Source organism: Nyctereutes procyonoides, unplaced genomic scaffold (assembly GCF_905146905.1).
Source record: "Nyctereutes procyonoides isolate TBG_1078 unplaced genomic scaffold, NYPRO_anot_genome, whole genome shotgun sequence".
Classification (NCBI taxonomy): domain Eukaryota; kingdom Metazoa; phylum Chordata; class Mammalia; order Carnivora; family Canidae; genus Nyctereutes; species Nyctereutes procyonoides.
Genome location: NW_026575135.1, coordinates 28,929,218 through 28,946,443, shown reverse-complemented (window position 1 = coordinate 28,946,443; position 17,226 = coordinate 28,929,218). Strand labels below are relative to the sequence as shown.

Here is a 17,226-nt window from a genome sequence, read left to right as displayed (position 1 = left end):
AGTTTTGGCTTAATGTTAACCCAGCTGACCTGGATATGTTGAACTAAGTCATGACACTGTTACTGAGCCCTGCACATTCTATTGTAGACTCATCCAAAATTCAGAATCCCAGTGACGTAAGGCTAATTTGCTAAGTTGCTGTTGACAATATCAATGGGTAGGTCTTATAAAAAGCAGCTTTTTTTTCATATAGTGGTAATAATCCATTGTCACTTTCTGCAAGTGGACATCCACAAAGTGTTCTTCTAACAACTCTTAAACACAGTCCATTTTTTTTTCTTACCAACTGGGAATTTATCATATGGTAAGATAGTACTTCTGCAATACCTGTGGAGAATAGAGGCTGACTAAAACAAAAACTAAGGAGAAAAGATGCATATACTATTTGTCTATGGGATCTATTTTCAATTACTCTAGAACTCTTCATTTATAAATGGCACGAGTATTATAAATCTGCTCTCTGGTCTTTGTAAACAAACCCTCAAAGAATCTCTTCTGTTGATAGCTTGATTGCAATCACTATGTATTTAAAAACAGTGGCAATTAAATTATTTTATATCCTTTTGATTGAATTTTCCCCCCTTAAATCTAATTGTTATTTCGTATAGTTGAAGATTTGTGTGGTTTTACCCTACAGATGAAAAGACAAACGATAGAGCAGAAGTGATTAAATGGCTCAAGGAGGCTTACATTAAAGTATGCATTGTAACCTGGAAACTTCCTTTAAAAAGTCTCATTTTCTGGGATCCCTGGGTGGCCCAGCGGTTTAGCGCCTGCCTTTGGCCCAGGGCGCGATCCTGGAGACCCGGGATCGAATCCCACGTCAGGCTCCCGGTGCATGGAGCCTGCTTCTCCCTCTGCCTGTGTCTCTCCCTCTCTCTCTCTCACTGTGTGCCTATCATAAATAAATAAAAATTAAAAAAAATAAAAAATAAAAAAAAATTATAAAAAAAAAAGTCTCATTTTCCTTCTGTTAGGAATAGTGAGGCCCTGAAGGGGGGATTGCCTATTTTACTTAGACATTGTATTTTTGAAAACTAAACACTAGTTTACATCACAGTAACAACATTCCATTTTAAACAATGTACAAGAATGCCAACTTAAGTTTCCTGGACTTTCCCTCTTCTCAGTGACAAACGAGATTGTTACACTCAACTACTTGGAACCTCGCACAGAATACGAGCTCTGCGTGCAGCTGGTCCGGCGTGGAGAGGGCGGGGAAGGGCATCCGGGACCAGTGAGACGGTTCACAACTGCTTCTATCGGTCAGTGGAAGCAGACGGCATTTATTCCTGCAGTGGCTGGGAGGGGGGAGGAAGGGGAAAGAGGAAGGAAGACCAGGAAGGGTGGTGGTGGGTGAGTGGGTGGGTGGGGATGCTGGGGGAAGGAGTTTGCTTTTGAATGGGTGGGAAAGTGACAGGAAGGTTGGTAGCTTGGAGCCAAATCCTTCTTTGATTTGGGCTGCACTCCTGGTCTCTGTCCCCAGGGGAGGGTGTCTGCAGCAGTATGGGGACAGAGGAGGAAGCAGATGAGCCTTCAGGAAGGCAGGGCCATCCCTTAGGAACAGGGATTTACTTAGCAGCAACTGCTTGGCTCCTGAGTTTTACTAAAAGCTTCCTGTTTCCATCATCAGGGCCTATGCCAGACTCTCGCCACATACATACTTCAGAAATCCTGGTTTATTTATTTTTAAAACTAATTTCTAATTTTTCAAAGTTAATTCATGCACAGAGTTAAAACATCAAATACAATGAAAGGACTTTTTTTTTTTTAAGGCTTTTTATCTAAAGAACAGCAGACCCCTGTTCCACCTTTCCACCTCCCAGTACTGCTTCCTACAGGTTCTCAAACATTAGAATCCATAAGAATTACCTGAAGAACTTATTAAAACAGATTTCTGGGCCCCACCCCCAGAGTTTCCAATTTGGTAGGTTTGAGGTAGGTGTTAGACTCAAGATTTTACAGCTGTAAAAAGTTGACAAGTTGTATTTGATGTTGCTGATCCTGGGTCCCTACGTTCTAAGTAATATATGTAGCAATAGTTCTTTGATTGATCAATTTTAGTATCTATTGCCCTTCTACCGTGTTAATTGAGGGTCCCTTGAATTTGTGAAGTTTCCTTGATACTAACTTAGGCTCCAGCTTTCCGCTACCCAGGTACCTCTCTCTGGAACAAGAAGGTGATCACTTGTAAAGTTTATTTTCTAGTGTTCACTCTATATAATCATTTGTTACTGTCTCCCAGTCAGCTTTATAGTTTGAAGTTCACGTAAATTTAATTCATATTATCTTAAAGGGTAAGAATTATCTTCCCTATTTTATAGATTGACAAGTAGAGTCTCAGAGTGGTTAATAAATTGATCTTTAGGCTTCACATCCTTTTATTTCTTCAGTTATTATTATTTTTTTACCTAGGAGCCCAGAGAGACCATTTCTTTATCCTAGTTGGTCAATTTTTCTTATTTTTAGCCCACTTCCTAAAGGCAGAAGGAACTAGAATGAGTTTGCTGTCCTGAAGGGGTGGTGCATCCCTAACAGACACTACCCTCTTTGCTCACCACTTCTCCCTCCTAGTTTTCATCCCACCAGCAGCATCCTTAAAGAACCAAATGGGACTCAGGAACTTCTCTGGTGCTTATAGAAGCAATGCACCAATAAGGGAAGGTTTCCCAGGAACTGACCAGGTAGCAAATAGAAAAAACACCAGAAACTGTAAGTTAGAAGATAAAGAGATCAAAAGAGGCTTCTGCTCTGTGGTCATGTTGCTGTTAAGAGGCAAATGGTAGTTAATTCTCTCTCTGGCCAGTTGATGAATCAAAGGGGAAGGTCATAATCTGACTCAGATGGAAAGTATTTAGAGAACAGATCATAAAACACTTCACAGACCCACACTGCACTGTCTTCAGCACTCAGAATATGTTCCAGCCAGGATGTATTTAGAAATGTCTTGGAATATTTCAAAGTAGTTCTCAGGGGTAGGTGGGGAGGGAATTCTTGAAGGTTCTTCTTTTCCCATCATTTGAATTTTGCTGATGTTTGTTTTTTAATTCATCCGGCAGTTGTACTATTTATAAGTTTGTTGATTTAATGTAGAGGCCAGGAGGCCCGGAGGGGAGGCAAGAGAGAGAGATCACACTCTGAACACATGGCAGAGAGAGGGCAGGTAGGGAGAAGTGGAGGGGAAGTCATGTTCCTGAAGGAAAGGAAAAAGCGAAATGACCATTATCGAGTTACTCCTCTGTATCAAGCATAGGCTCCGGGGGTTTACATATATGCCCCAAAACATCAGTCCTCCCTTCCGCTTTGTCGTTAGAAGCTTGCCTGGCCCTTCTGGGTGGCTTCTTTTGGGACTTAAACTTCAGAGATGAGCAAAAGGAGCTGACACCCCCTCTTTCAACTTGTAAAGGATATAAAGAGTAATAACTATTTAGAGTAATAAATGTATTAATATTAAATAGTTAAAATAATGATTTAATTTTCAAAGGCTACAGAGAATAATTATTGCTTTAGCATAATGCCAAGCAAGTTGTGAGACCTCCATAGTGTAACAGCAGGCAGGAGTCCCTGTCCCAGTGTATGGAAACAGACCCTTCCTCTTACCTCTAACCCAAAGGAGAGAGAGCAATTTCTCAACCTTTACTCCTTTTCCTCTCTCTCCTGCTCTCCTCCTCCCCCTCTTCCTTCAATCACTGCCCTCATTAGATATCTGTGTCCTTAGGACAAAATGTCTCTTTTGTCCTAATATCTCCCCTGCCATGAATTTTAATACCACAGATATATATATATATATATATATATATTACACAGATATATATATATACATAATACATTTTAATACAATTTACATACAATTTAATATAATTTAATATAATATAATTTAATTTAATTTAATACAATTTACATACAATTTAATACAATTTAATACAATTTAATATATATATACAACATACATTTTAATACCACAGATATATATATATATGTAATATATATATATTACATAAGCCACTGTAATATCAAAAATGTTGTTATATCCCAGGAACCAATTTTTGCCCCCTTAGGGGGCAATAATGTCCCCACTCAGAATGTGTAAATTAGAGGATCCCCTTTCTATGTTTTGAAAATACTTAGTATCTGGAATTTAAAAGTCAATTTACTATTATTATAACTGAAAATACACAGAGTCCTTCTCTGTGCATAGACACAAGATAAGACAGGAAGGGAGGGAGGAAGGGAGGAAGGAAGGAAGGAAGGAGGGAGAGCAGGTTATGTAAGAGACCCTGACTCCTTCTAAGCATTTTCACATCCATTATCCCATTTGCTCCTCCTGAGTCTGAAAGATAACTATTTCCATTTTGTGTAACGTGAACTTGGAGAGCTCATGAATTTTGCCAAGGCCACAAAGCTAGGCATTCTCCTATCTCTTTCATGTCAAAACCCATATTGTTTCCATTCAGGTACCTGTCTGGTAGCCCAGGTTCTTGGCCAGGGCAGCATGTGGTCATAGCTAAGACCTTGATGTGATGAGAGCAGGGCTTGGCCAAGTCATGTTACAATGTTTGAAATTCTTGCTACAGGGAAGTAACCCTGAAATTGCCTTAAAAGATATTACTCAAAATCATAATAGAAATATGGAATAGTACCCACCCCCATCCCACAACCTTGGAAAATCCATGTTTTAATTTTTATCAGTTTCCTCTCTATTCTTCACCAATTGTAGCCATGACTTTTACCATGTTGCAATCACAGCTTTTTTTTCCTCACATATTAGAAATATTTTTATTGGCCTCCCATACTATTCCCAGTGATCTATTTTAATCCATTGGATGATTATATCATAATCTATTAAAGTGTTTTCCTATTTTGAGCATTTAGGATTCTTCTGATTGTTTGATATTATAAATAATGTCATAATATATGTCTTCATGCACTTAGGTTTTTCTCTCCCTTTGGATTATTTCTTCAGGATAAATCTCTATATGGTCAGATTATGGGACCAAAACAGACAGTCATTTCTACAGCTCTTGAGAAATATTCCCCAGTTGTTCTCTAAAGGGATTCCTGTAGTGTAATTACTCAAACTACAAGATTAGAATTGTTATAAAGATTGGCACTTTTAATAGAAAAAAAGTACTAGACTGCTAGCTTGTGTTTCTTTGATGGTTCATGACGTTGTGTATTAGTCTAGATGCTAAGGTTATTCTGTAAAGTTGCCTTTTGGGGATGTTTGTGCTCCATCATATGCAAAAAATAATGATCTAGGGGTGCCTGGCAGTACAGTCAGTAGAGTATGTGACTCTTGATCTTGGGGTTTTAAGTTCAAACCCCACTTTGGGAATAGAGCTTACTTAAAAATAAAATCTTAAAAAAATCATGATCCTTTTGGTTTCTTCCAGGTCTTCCTCCTCCAAGAGGTCTCATCCTCCTACCAAAAAGTCAGACCACTCTAAATTTGACCTGGCAGCCAATATTTCCAAGCTCAGAAGATGACTTTTATGTTGAAGTGGAGAGAAGGTCTGTGCAAATGAATAGTGACCAGCAGAATATCAAAGTGCCAGGCAACTTGACTTCAGTACTACTTAACAATTTACACCCCAGGGAACAGTACATAGTCCGAGCCAGAGTCAACACCAAGGCCCAGGGGGAATGGAGTGAAGATCTCATTGCTTGGACCCTTAGTGACAGTAAGTAACTAATGTGGCACCAACCTTGACTGAATGACATTTGGCTGCTGCCACTTGGACTTAGCTACCACCAAGTCAAGACTGTTTGCTAGAAATCATGAAAGGCAGTTAATTGTGAATGGAGGCTAATTGGTGCCCCACCCCAATGCAGCAAATCATTTAAATAACTGGTAATATGTAAGGAACCTTCATATATTTGAATTTGCAATAATCCAGGCAGGAGTGTGCTAAGATTTCCATTTCCTTGGTATGGAGTTATTAATTAAGTAAATTAATAGCATGGATAAGGTTTCCTAGGATTTGTTTAATTTGTTATAGGATAATTTTCAGGATTTTCCTGTTTCTTCATACACATAGATGCTGGTTAATTAGATAGGTCTTTCCTAATCTTAAAAGTCAAATGACTCTGCTTGAAAAATCTTCATAGTAGATAATTCTTGGAGTTATAAAATATATTTGAGAGTGATAAAACCTTTTTTTTCCCTTCAAAATATTCTGTAGCTCAGGATTTTTTTTATTTCAGATCAGTCATTTCAAATTAGTTGGAAGTTCTTGGGTTTCTTGGTAGTATTGAAATTCTTTCATTATTAAGCAAAGAGTTCTTTTTTGATTCACTGCATTAGAACTGTGTCTGTGCATTTTAGAGTCCTTGGAAAGATTAAATATTTCTTAGCCACATCAACCACCACTTACGTTAGGATCATGGGGTTCCTTGCCAACACCCTATGTCTGAGGCTCTCTTTGGCAGCTGCATCTCCATTTGCTCAATCCCAGATATAGAAACTGGCTCCGTGTTCTTCCAGCCACTCTCTTGTATCAGTGACATGTGGAAGTCTCAACTGCTTTGTCAGTGTTCAGGGATTGTTCATCATTTTTTAAGAGTTCTGTGAAAATAAAAAATTACAGAATAGTGCAGAGAAAAATACAACAAACACATTCCTACCACCCAGAATTAACTACTGTTAATATTTTGTCATATTTGTTTTCAGCTTTTTTGTTGATTTGTGGAAGTAATGGCACAATACAGACAGATCACAAGGCCCTTGAACCATCATCCCTACTCCTGTTCTATGGCCTATTCCCCAGAGACAACTCAATTATGAGTTTGCTGTGTATCTTTCCATTCAAGGTTGAATCAGCACAATGTGTTAGATTCATCCCGTAAGTGTGCATATGCATACATACCATTCTTCATCTCGTTTTGTGGAATAAATGCTATGATTTCCATCTTACCCATGTTCATTGTTTAGATCTGACATATATTTTTTTAAACTTCTGCATAATATTTTTATCCATTCCTTTTGAGGTGGACATTTAAGTTCTTTCCATCCTTCCTACCTTCCTTCCTGTATCACTTCCTTCCTTTTTTTTTTTTTTAACTTATCCCAAACAAAAATGCAATGACCATCCTTATACAGGTCTTCAGGTGCATAGATGTGACAGCTTTTCTAGGGGATATGTCCCTACATCCATTTCTGTATATATATCCTTTCCCTATCCATTTCTGTATATATATCCTTTCCCTATATCTATACCCCTTGATGTTGAAGACCTTTGTATCATAATATCAAAGGTAAAAGATGGTACCCCACTGTTAATTTCAATTTTAATTTTCTTGGTAACTAGCAGTGTTGAGCATCTTTTCTTAGGCATTTGGATTTCCTCTTTTTGATGCATTTGTTGATACACTTTGCCCAGTTTCTATTGGTTGTCTTTTCTTGTAAAAAGTTGTTTAGGGGCACCTGGCTGGCTCAGTAGTTGAAGCATATGATTCATGATCTTGATTTGTGGGTTTGACCCCTGTATTGGGTGTAGAGATTACTTTAAAAAAACCTTAAGAAAAAAAGTTGTTTCTATAATCTGGATACTAATTTTGTTACACACATTGCAAATATTCACCTAATCTCCTTATTTACACCTTGTCTGTGGTGTCTTCTACCTACAGATATTTTACATTTTGATATAATCAGTCCTCTCAATATTTGCCTTTATGGTTTGTACTTTTTGTGTTTTGGCATTATTCCTTACCCCAAGATCATAAACGTATTCTCTGTATTTTTTCTAATAGTTCTAGCCTTTCATTTTGCATATTTAGATCTTTAAAACATAGGAATGTTATTTTGGTGTAAGTATTTTAATCTTTTTAATTTTAATATTATTTATTCACATATTACAAGCTAATGGTCACAATGCCATACTTTGAATAGTTCCCCTGGTGACTTGTGATGCTTTCTGCATCATATGCCCATTTCTCATATTGGTTTTTTCATTTATTTCTGGTACTCTTTTCTCTTCCATTGATCTTTAATTTTTTTTAAAGATTTTATTTATTTGAGAGAGAGAGAGAGTGTGTGTGTGTGTGTGTGTGTGCATACTCACAAGGGTGGAGGGGAGGGCAGAGAGAATCTCAAGCAGATGCCCTGCTCACGGCAGAGCCCAATAGGGGGCCTGATCTCACGACCCTGAGATCATGACCTGAGCTGAATTCAAGAGCCAGACACTTAACCAACTGAGCCACCCAGGTGTCCCTGATCTTTGTCTACTTTTGATCTGTATATTCCTACCATTTCCAACCTGTTTAACTTACCATAGATTTATGCAGTGTATTGGTAACTGTAGACTGAATCGCTATTTTTTTTCAAAGTTGTCTTAGCTACCCGTTGATTATTCTATGTAAAGTTTACCCTCATTAGAATTATAAATGATCAAAATCATGACAATCAGTATCATAGTTATAAGATTAAATGAAAACTAGCTAGTAGTCACTGAAGGTGGACTTGGCTTGGGCAGTTGTATGGAATCAGATGAGGATGAGAGGCATTATGCTGGTGGTAGTGGTAGAGAAGTTGATTGGCATGGTAGCAGCTGGTCCCTCTAGGATCAGGAGATTGGGGCAAGGAGAATATGGATGAGAATATTTTAGTTTTCACTGAAATATTTGTTAATATGCTATGTTGCCATTGGCTGAGCATGCATATAGGTTATTCAGAAGTAAAACTAATGCTTCTAGTTATAAAGCTTATGTTGGTGCCCAGCCTAGCAGTTCCATCTGGTTCAAGTATAAGGAGCAGAATGAATCAGATTTGGTACATGGCCCCAAACATGTGTAAAAATAATATATGTGTGTAATTTTTTTGTATATGTATACGGAGAGTATCTCATTTGACACTTAACTATGACTTTATAAAGAAATTAGAATAGGAAGCATCATCACATTTAACAGATGAGGAACCTACAACAAAGAAGGGTAAGTGACTTGACCAAAGTTATACAGCCATTATGTCATGGGGTTAGAAATCAAATTCACATTTCAGGTTTATGTTTTGTTTGTTTTTGCCAAACCATACTGTCTATTTGTCTCTTTGGACAGGCACTGGACTGTTTTCAAGGCAAGATTGATTCCTGGAGGAATTCCTTTTGCAGTCCTATCCCACCTCTAAATTGTTTATATTCTGATTTGCTTTTCTTAAACTGTTTTAAAATCTACTTTAGAATCTACCTGGGGAAACTGCCAAAATGTTGATTGCTGGGTTCCGATGTCAATGTATCTAAATCACAGATCCACTGAGCTAGCCCAAAGTTGACATCTTTCAGGCATATGGATAAATTCGTAGATGTAAATTTATGTTCTTTAGTTGCCGTCAAAATTAGCAGGTGTCTGCAAGGCACTGCTTCTTTTTGTGACAGACTTAGAATACCACTGGTTTATAAAGTTGAATTTTTTTTGAAGCACAACTATACACTCATTAAACATGTGTTCATAGTAATCTGAAAATGTTAAGAATCCAAATACTCTGTTATCTCCTTATGGGAGATATAAAATATACAGCATCTTGTTACTGGAAGCAAAGAAAATTAAAGCATACTCTTGATTAATTTATTGTGATTTTGGATCATTTACCACCTGCTGGACATTGAGAATGAACATCAGATTTGGAAGACTCAAAATTCAATATCCAATTCTCATAAATTGCCATAGCTACCAAAGGAGTATGACATGGGACATCAACACCATGGGAAAAGGAAACTTAGAATGAAGAAGAATTGCTCAGAATTTAGAATAGAAAGAATATAACCTAAGACACTTCTCAAATGGTCTATTTTGCTTATGGAAAGACAGTAGTATATGGAGTGAAATGGCATGGGTCTACTACTTACTTGGACAAGTACAAGCCCCTCGCATTTTTGAAGTCTCAGTGTTCTCATCTCTAAAATTTGGACAATAAAAATCTCAGCACTGCTCACCTACCTATGTGGTTATGAGGGTCAAGAGGAAACCTGCATATGGAAGCACCTTGTCAACAGCCTTATAGATGTAAGGTATAATAGATTCTGGGGCAAGACCTTGGATTTCTTCTTCCCTGGGGTCATAGAGTATCAAGCTATATAGAGTCAGCAACTTGCCTCTTGCTTGTGCCTTTTATTGGAAGGTATTTGAATGAAAGCGCAGGGATGATTCTATGCATGTCATCTTCACATCTGGAAAACCTCAAAGCATCTCTCTCATCCTGCCCCAGAGTAGAATGTGATCTCTGTTTTCCCCAAATTCCTAAAGTACTTTGTCTATTAAGTCCTTAACACATTTTCTTATGTATACACTGACCGTTACTGTTCTATAAATGCATTTAGGGCAAGGATAGGCTTTTGGGTACAGTGGCTAAGACAATGGACTGTGGAGTCAGACTGCCAGGAGTTGAATTGTATTTCTTCTGTGTAATAGCTGTGTGACCTTGGTCAAGTCACTTTATCTCTGTGGGACTGACTATTTATGATAAGATTGTTATGAAGAGGAAATGAGTTAGTATATGGAAGGGCCTATATAAATGTCAACTCTCATAACTTTTCTGTTCTCCCAAAATCAAAAACAGTATATTTGTGGAGTAATAGAATTTCATGTCTTAATTGAATGCAAGGATGAGAAAATATATGATAATATATGTGTTGCCATTTTCCTGTCTTTGCCATCTTGTCATGTATGTGTAGAATCCACTTCTAATTGATTGGAATTACCATCTGAGAAAACACCTATTTGCCTTTCTTGTTTTATGAGCTGACAGTAAGTATCTCTTGAAAGCATAATAATCTAAGAGATAAAAAAAAATCTAAGAGATAGTAGTGTAACTGAAGTGATTTTTTTTCCTTTAATTTCTAGTTCTCCCTCCTCAACCAGAAAACATCAAGATTTCTAACATCACAGACTCCTCAGCCATGATCTCTTGGACAATCTTGGATGGCTATTCTATTTCATCTATTATCATCCGTTACAAGGTTCAGGGAAAGAATGAAGACCAGCACATTGATGTGAAGATCAAGAATGCCACCATTACCCAGTATCAGCTAAAGGGCCTAGAGCCTGAAACAGCTTACCAGGTGGACATTTTTGCAGAGAACAACATAGGGTCAAGCAACCCAACCTTTTCTCATGAACTGATGACCCTTTCTAAATCTCAAGGTTGGTAGAATGGCCAGGTATTTACCTAAGATTATTTCTGGAGAGTATCAGAAAAGCTCCACTATCTTAAGATATTTACCTCATATGTATGTCATGTGACAAAATTCGTCTGTCCAAATAGGCTTCACAGTTGCTAGATAGGTTCTTATAATGAAAATGCCCCTGGGAGGGATACCTTATTGATCCATTTTCTTTTGTTAAGCCTTAGACTTAGACTAACTTAGTCCCTCAGCACTCCTCATCTAACAATGGAAGCCCCGAGGAATGTGAATTTGATTCCCTGGAAAAAGAATGTGAAACCTGCTTAGTGAAGGCAAGCCTGTGTGGGTGCTTCAGTGGGAGGCTCTAAGAACCAACTCCATTCTTTCTCAAATGAACTCCTCTTTTAGCCTGAATGACACTATGCTATTCTAAGTTTGCTTTTTTTTTTTTTTTTTTTTTACTTTTTGGATCCGAGTTATGATGTCTTCATGTCCACTACTAACCCCCACTCCAGTGAGAGTGACCTCTTTGAGATAGATAGAGGTCCCTCAGAGTGCCAACCACACAATGCCCAGGGTTTGTGACTGATAATACTGGTTCAATGTAGTTAAGTGAACAAGGGACCAGGGTAGGTGGGTCTGCAGCTCTTGGAGCACCTTCCCTTTGAAGTCTGTCTGCAGTGGCACCTCCCAGCCCTCTGCAACATGTGCGAGGGAACATAGAGTGACGTTAGATGGAAATTTTTGCAGATTTATAATCTGGGCTACAGTTTATTTTTACAGAAAATCTTATAGTAGTAAAAACTTGGTTTTTGAGGTCTATCTAGGGCTTAATAAATAAAATGAAACATGCTGTATTTTCAGTGCTGATTCTTTGGAATATTTTTGAAATGTCAAAGGAATGATGAGTTTACCAATTATAGAGAGTTGGAGTTTTCAGTTGATACCCTTAATACATGCATTATTTTATAATTATTTGTGTATTGGTAAAATGTATGAAGGCCCTAAGTCCAACCTATACATAAACTACAAACAGAAAAATTAAAAACAAGACATAACAAAACAACAAAATTCTCACCATTCCATTCCAGGTGTTTCTCTATGCACCCATGCTTAGTGATAGAAGGCAAAAAAGAGAGATTATCACAGAAAGAATACTTGTAAGAAGATGGGGTCTTTTTCATAAAACTATACTGCATTTAATCTTATTTGAATTAAATAAGGGAAACAGATGGAAGGATTAGACTATAATCTTTAATAGTGTATTTTGATTTGACCCCTAAATTCAGTGGCTGTTCTGTTCTGTCTTTCCCTCCTTCTTTCCTTCATTCTCCCATTGGTATGCTCAGATTTTCTCAATCAGCTTTTAATCAAGAAAAAAAAAAGCAAAATATCTTATAGACTCTAAGCTCAGTATCTTATAACTTGAGAGCTTTTCTAGGTGGGAAAATTGTGCAGGGAGGTTTAGCTACTTTCCCAAAGTCCTTTAGTTAGTCGTTCTTGCTGTTATTTGATAATGTGCTGCTGCTTAGGCCTCTACTTGGAAGTAAAAGTTGGACACATGGTAACAACGAAGAATTAGCACTTTTGCTTTTTTTTTTTTAAGGTCTTATAACAACCCTATGAGTCAGACTCCTCTCCACTGAGCTTCAGAACATATAAATGAGTAGCCCAAAGTCCTGTAGCAATTAGGTGGCAGAGCCAGAGCTGCCAGTATATTTCCATTATACCACGGTCTCTCATAGATGGTCTTGGCTTATCCCTCCTAAACTAACCCTGCTGCTTCTCTTGTCTTCTGTGCAGCACCAGCGGACCTTGGAGGTGGGAAGATGCTGCTCATAGCCATCCTTGGCTCAGCGGGAATGACCTGCCTGACAGTGCTGTTGGCCTTCCTGATCATGTTGCAGTTAAAGAGGGCAAATGTCCAAAGGAGAATGGCCCAAGCCTTCCAAAATGTGGTAGTGCCTTTTCTTCCTACTAGTTTATAATAAGTATAAGTCTACATGTATGCAGAACCTTCACTTTAAAGATGTGGACTAGGAAGGGCACCTGGGTGGCTTGGTTGATTGAACATCTGACTCTTAATCTCAGCTCAGGTCTTGATCTCTGGGGCATAAACTCAAGCTCCATGCTGGGTGTGGAGCCTACTTAAAAAAAAAAAAAAAGATGTGGACCAGGAAATTGACTTGTAAAGCGAATATTTCCTTTAAGCAGGTCTCGTTTTTTCTTTGACTTTCATTATGAAATGGGGATAAACAGCATGACTACATAATTTGTTGTCAAAACTGGAGTGGTTTTGAGAGTGAAAAGGTTGCTCTTAATAATGATTTAGGAAGCCAGGGCTAAAACAGAATTATTGCCCTGCCAAAATGAGATGTATGGTCATCCTAGTGATAAGTCACCAGGGAGTCTAATCTTGCAATATGAAGAACTGAACACTGTCGTAAGGAAGGATATGAGTACAACCAGACCTCAGTGTGATAAGTAATGATGTATTGCACTAGATAAGTTTTCCCCACATTTCCTATTTCCAGTTCCCTTTTCTACTCCCACAATCTTTTTTTTAAAGATTTTATTTATTTATTTATTTATTTATTTATTTATTTATTTATGAGACACAGAGAGAGAGAGTCAGAGACATAGTCAGAGAGAGAAGCAGGCTTCCTGCGGGGAACCTGATGTGGGACTCAATCCCAGGACCCTGGGATCACGACCTAAGCCAAAGGCAGATGCTCAACCACTAAGCCACCCAGGCATCCTTACTCCCACAATCTTATTGTCCCCCATATAAATGTGTAATATATATGAATTATATGCACATGTGTATATCTCCATTCCTTTGTACCCTTCATAATACCATGCACTGCCTCATTCTTTCATCTAGAAATTTTGACTAGTAACCAAGGTTTACAAAATTATACTTGGGGAGCTTTGTTATCTGACTCCAGGCCAGAGCTGGCTCAACTCAGGCTGTCACTGGAGGAAGACCAGCAAGGGGGCTGGAGCACTGGCACTCATCATGGTACCTGTCCTTTGTCATGATATGTTAGCAGCCTCTCAAACTCAGGAGAAAAGGTGATGCTGTATTGGGCTTCGCTATAAGTCTGTGTAATCCTGGAGCCAGACTCTGCTCTAGAGTGGGCTTGAGAGGTTCAAAGGTTTAGGATAAGTCAGAGAGACTGAGTAAGAGTCAAGAATAGACCAACACCAAAAAAAAAAAAAAAAGACTAGACCAAGACAATGCATGGAAAGCTCCACATAGGATCTCTGAGTTCTTTTCTAAACCAGAAATGAACACCTGCTCATTCCACACTTAATTGTGATTAACTCAGGGATGTGCCATCCTTTGGCATACTTGCTGTTATTCCCTCCTGCCTCACTCTCTGCAAACATTGCTAATTGATTGCAGTCTGCCTTCCCCATGAGGCCTGGAATTATCTCATGCAGCCCTATAGACAGCCTATTAGATGAAACCTATTTTCATCTACATTCTAGAATTAGACAATTTCTTTTTCTTTTTTTTTTCTTTTTTTAGATAGACAATTTCTTGTTTTACCTGGTAGGGATACACACCAGGAGTACTTATGCACATTAGAATTATGAAAAATCTTGACACAAAACCATGAAAAAAATTATTTCTCCAGAGGGAAGAACCAGCTGTGCAGTTCAACTCAGGAACTCTGGCCCTGAACAGGAAGGCCAAAAACAACCCAGATCCTACAATTTATCCAGTGCTTGACTGGAATGACATCAAATTTCAAGATGTGATCGGGGAGGGTAATTTTGGCCAGGTTCTTAAGGCGCGCATCAAGAAGGATGGGTTACGGATGGACGCTGCCATCAAAAGGATGAAAGGTCAGTGCTTGGCCAAATCAAGTCAGCATTTCACTAGGGTGGGAATAAACTTGACTTCCTGTCAAATCTTTCCTCTATGGGCTTACATTATTTAAACAAAAAATTGGCATGATGTCAAATATAGCTGTTCTGTGCAACTGCAGGTGATAGTTCCTTTGAGGTCAGCCAGTGATGGGGTCAGGACGTAAATGTGAAGGCTGTTTAAATGCCACTGTTTTGACTCAATGGGATGTGAGAATACAGATTCTCTATCACACACTGCTAATTTGAGGGGAGTGCTGTTGTTTCTCTTGATGCAGTGGTTCTCCAAATTGAGTGTGTATCAGAATCACCTGGAAGACTTGTTAAAAACAGACTGTTGGGGTCCACTCTGGTTTCTGAGTCAGTAAGTCTGGGGTAGGGCCAGAGGATTTGCATTTCTAATTAGTCCACAGTGATGCTGATGCTGAGGGTTTGGAGACCACACTTTGAAAACCATTGTCTTCATGGATTATCTGCATCAGAGTTCCTGGAGACATTGTTAGACATGCATCTACTTGGCTTCTCCCACTGTATGTGAATTTCTGGAGAGGCACGTGAGAATCTGTGTTCTTAGCAGCATGCCCAGTGATTCTTCTGTATACTCAAGTTTGAAAACCAGGGTCTAAGGTCACAAGAACTAAATCTTTTCCAGTTGAGTTCATCTCAAGACTGCTTGGTGCCTACTTACTTAACAAGATGGCTAATAAATATCCTCTGAGAAAACAAAATGACAGTTCACTGGCAGTCCTAGGTGTGTTCTCTTCTGTGTGAAGAAGCAGGTTATGCATGGCTTGATTGTAAAGGTGCAGTGTTGCTTTTATAGCATTCGGGTTTAGAAAGCCATGTGTTAGAGCAGGGAAAATGGTTAACTACTGTTGTTGGTTAGCTTCCCAATGCAGACTCTCTTAAGGTTGCTGATGGGTTTCCCCTTTTGTTGGCAATATTGAGCCTAAGGTTGGAATTAACCCTAAATCTCACTAAATCACCACTGCTTTTTGCAGTGTTGACGGAAGGCAAGTAAAATAAAACAAATTAAATAGTGTCTGTGCTGAGAGATAGTAGTATGTTTCAAACACACATACACACGCACATGAAGTCTTGCAGAGCATCCAGAAATCTCTTTTCTGTTTTTCTACTTTAGTCATGGGGAGTTTTGGGGAATACTAAGAATAGTATGAGGGAAAAGGATATAGAATCTTATCAAACCAGGGCTTTTAAAATCTGACCTGAGTTTGATTGTCTCATGCACATGTGAAGAGGTAAAATAGATTAAACGGGGCAAAGGGCAGAAACTGTCTGTAGGGAGAGTGATACACTCCAAGAAGAACAGTTACTGAAGTAGGGGGACAACTCATTATAAAGAACTTCATTTTAAAAATACTCCTAAGGCTTTGACCCTCGGACTTCTTGTGTTATGAACAGGGTTATCTGACCTGGGATTGCCTACTAGCTAGTTTTACAGGTACCCTTAGTCCACATGAAACATTCCTGTAATACCTAAGCATGTTCAAGCATGCCCTGGGCCACCAGTCCACAACTGTCCCCCTCTCCTACCTTTCCTACCCAGTGTTATTTTTCAAAAAATAGTTACAGCACTCTGTCACCAGTCAAGGCTGGTCAGTTTGTACATCAACCAGAGAGGGCCTTCCCTTCAGCCTGAATGGTACCTGGTGGTTCTTCCTCTGATCTGAGTGCTAGTGGAGAGACAGGAGGAAAAAATAGAAACAAATGCATTTCAGTTTCCTGACCACCAAGCAACTTCCATAAAAATGCTGTTGGATTTGAGGCTTTGTTTTTTTTTTTTGTTTTTTTTTTTTTTTTTTTTTTTTTAGCAGGACTGGTTTGTGGAAAAGCAAGTTAAAATTATTATAATAAAGCAAGGTGTGTGCATTCGTAGTGTTGCACTGAAACATTGGTTCTCTTGCTCAGCATATTTGTTGCTGGACAGCGGCTTCAGCTAGGATAGCTAAACTGGAGGCTAATCCATCTCTGCCAAGTCATTTCACAGGGTATTTGAAAGCATAAGCAAGAAAAAGTTTAGAGCAGTGATTCTCAACCAGGGGTGGTTTTGCCCCTTGGAGGGGGGCATTCAGCAGTGTCTGGATACATATTTGGTTGGGCTACTGGTATCTAGTGGGAAAGCCTAAGATGTTGCCAAATATCCTACTGTGAATAGGACAGCTCTCAACAACAAAGTGTCAGCCCAAAGTGTCACCAGTACCAAGTACTCTTTTTA

The 17,226-nt window shown here is 38.6% G+C and overlaps 1 protein-coding gene across 2 annotated transcripts in view; it reads left to right on the top strand.

The window, feature by feature from the left end:
• TEK (TEK receptor tyrosine kinase) overlaps positions 1–17,226 on the top strand; it is a 98,943-nt gene that overhangs the window by 68,226 nt on the left and 13,491 nt on the right. Inside the window, exons 11-15 of one of the 2 annotated variants that reach the window (XM_055302007.1) lie at positions 1,131–1,265; positions 5,394–5,681; positions 10,834–11,133; positions 12,918–13,069; positions 14,759–14,969. In XM_055302007.1, the coding sequence (XP_055157982.1) occupies positions 1,131–1,265; positions 5,394–5,681; positions 10,834–11,133; positions 12,918–13,069; positions 14,759–14,969 (1,086 nt within the window). Of the gene's footprint in view, positions 1–1,130; positions 1,266–5,393; positions 5,682–10,833; positions 11,134–12,917; positions 13,073–14,758; positions 14,970–17,226 lie in introns of both variants that reach the window. The other variant, XM_055302006.1, reaches the window with a different exon arrangement.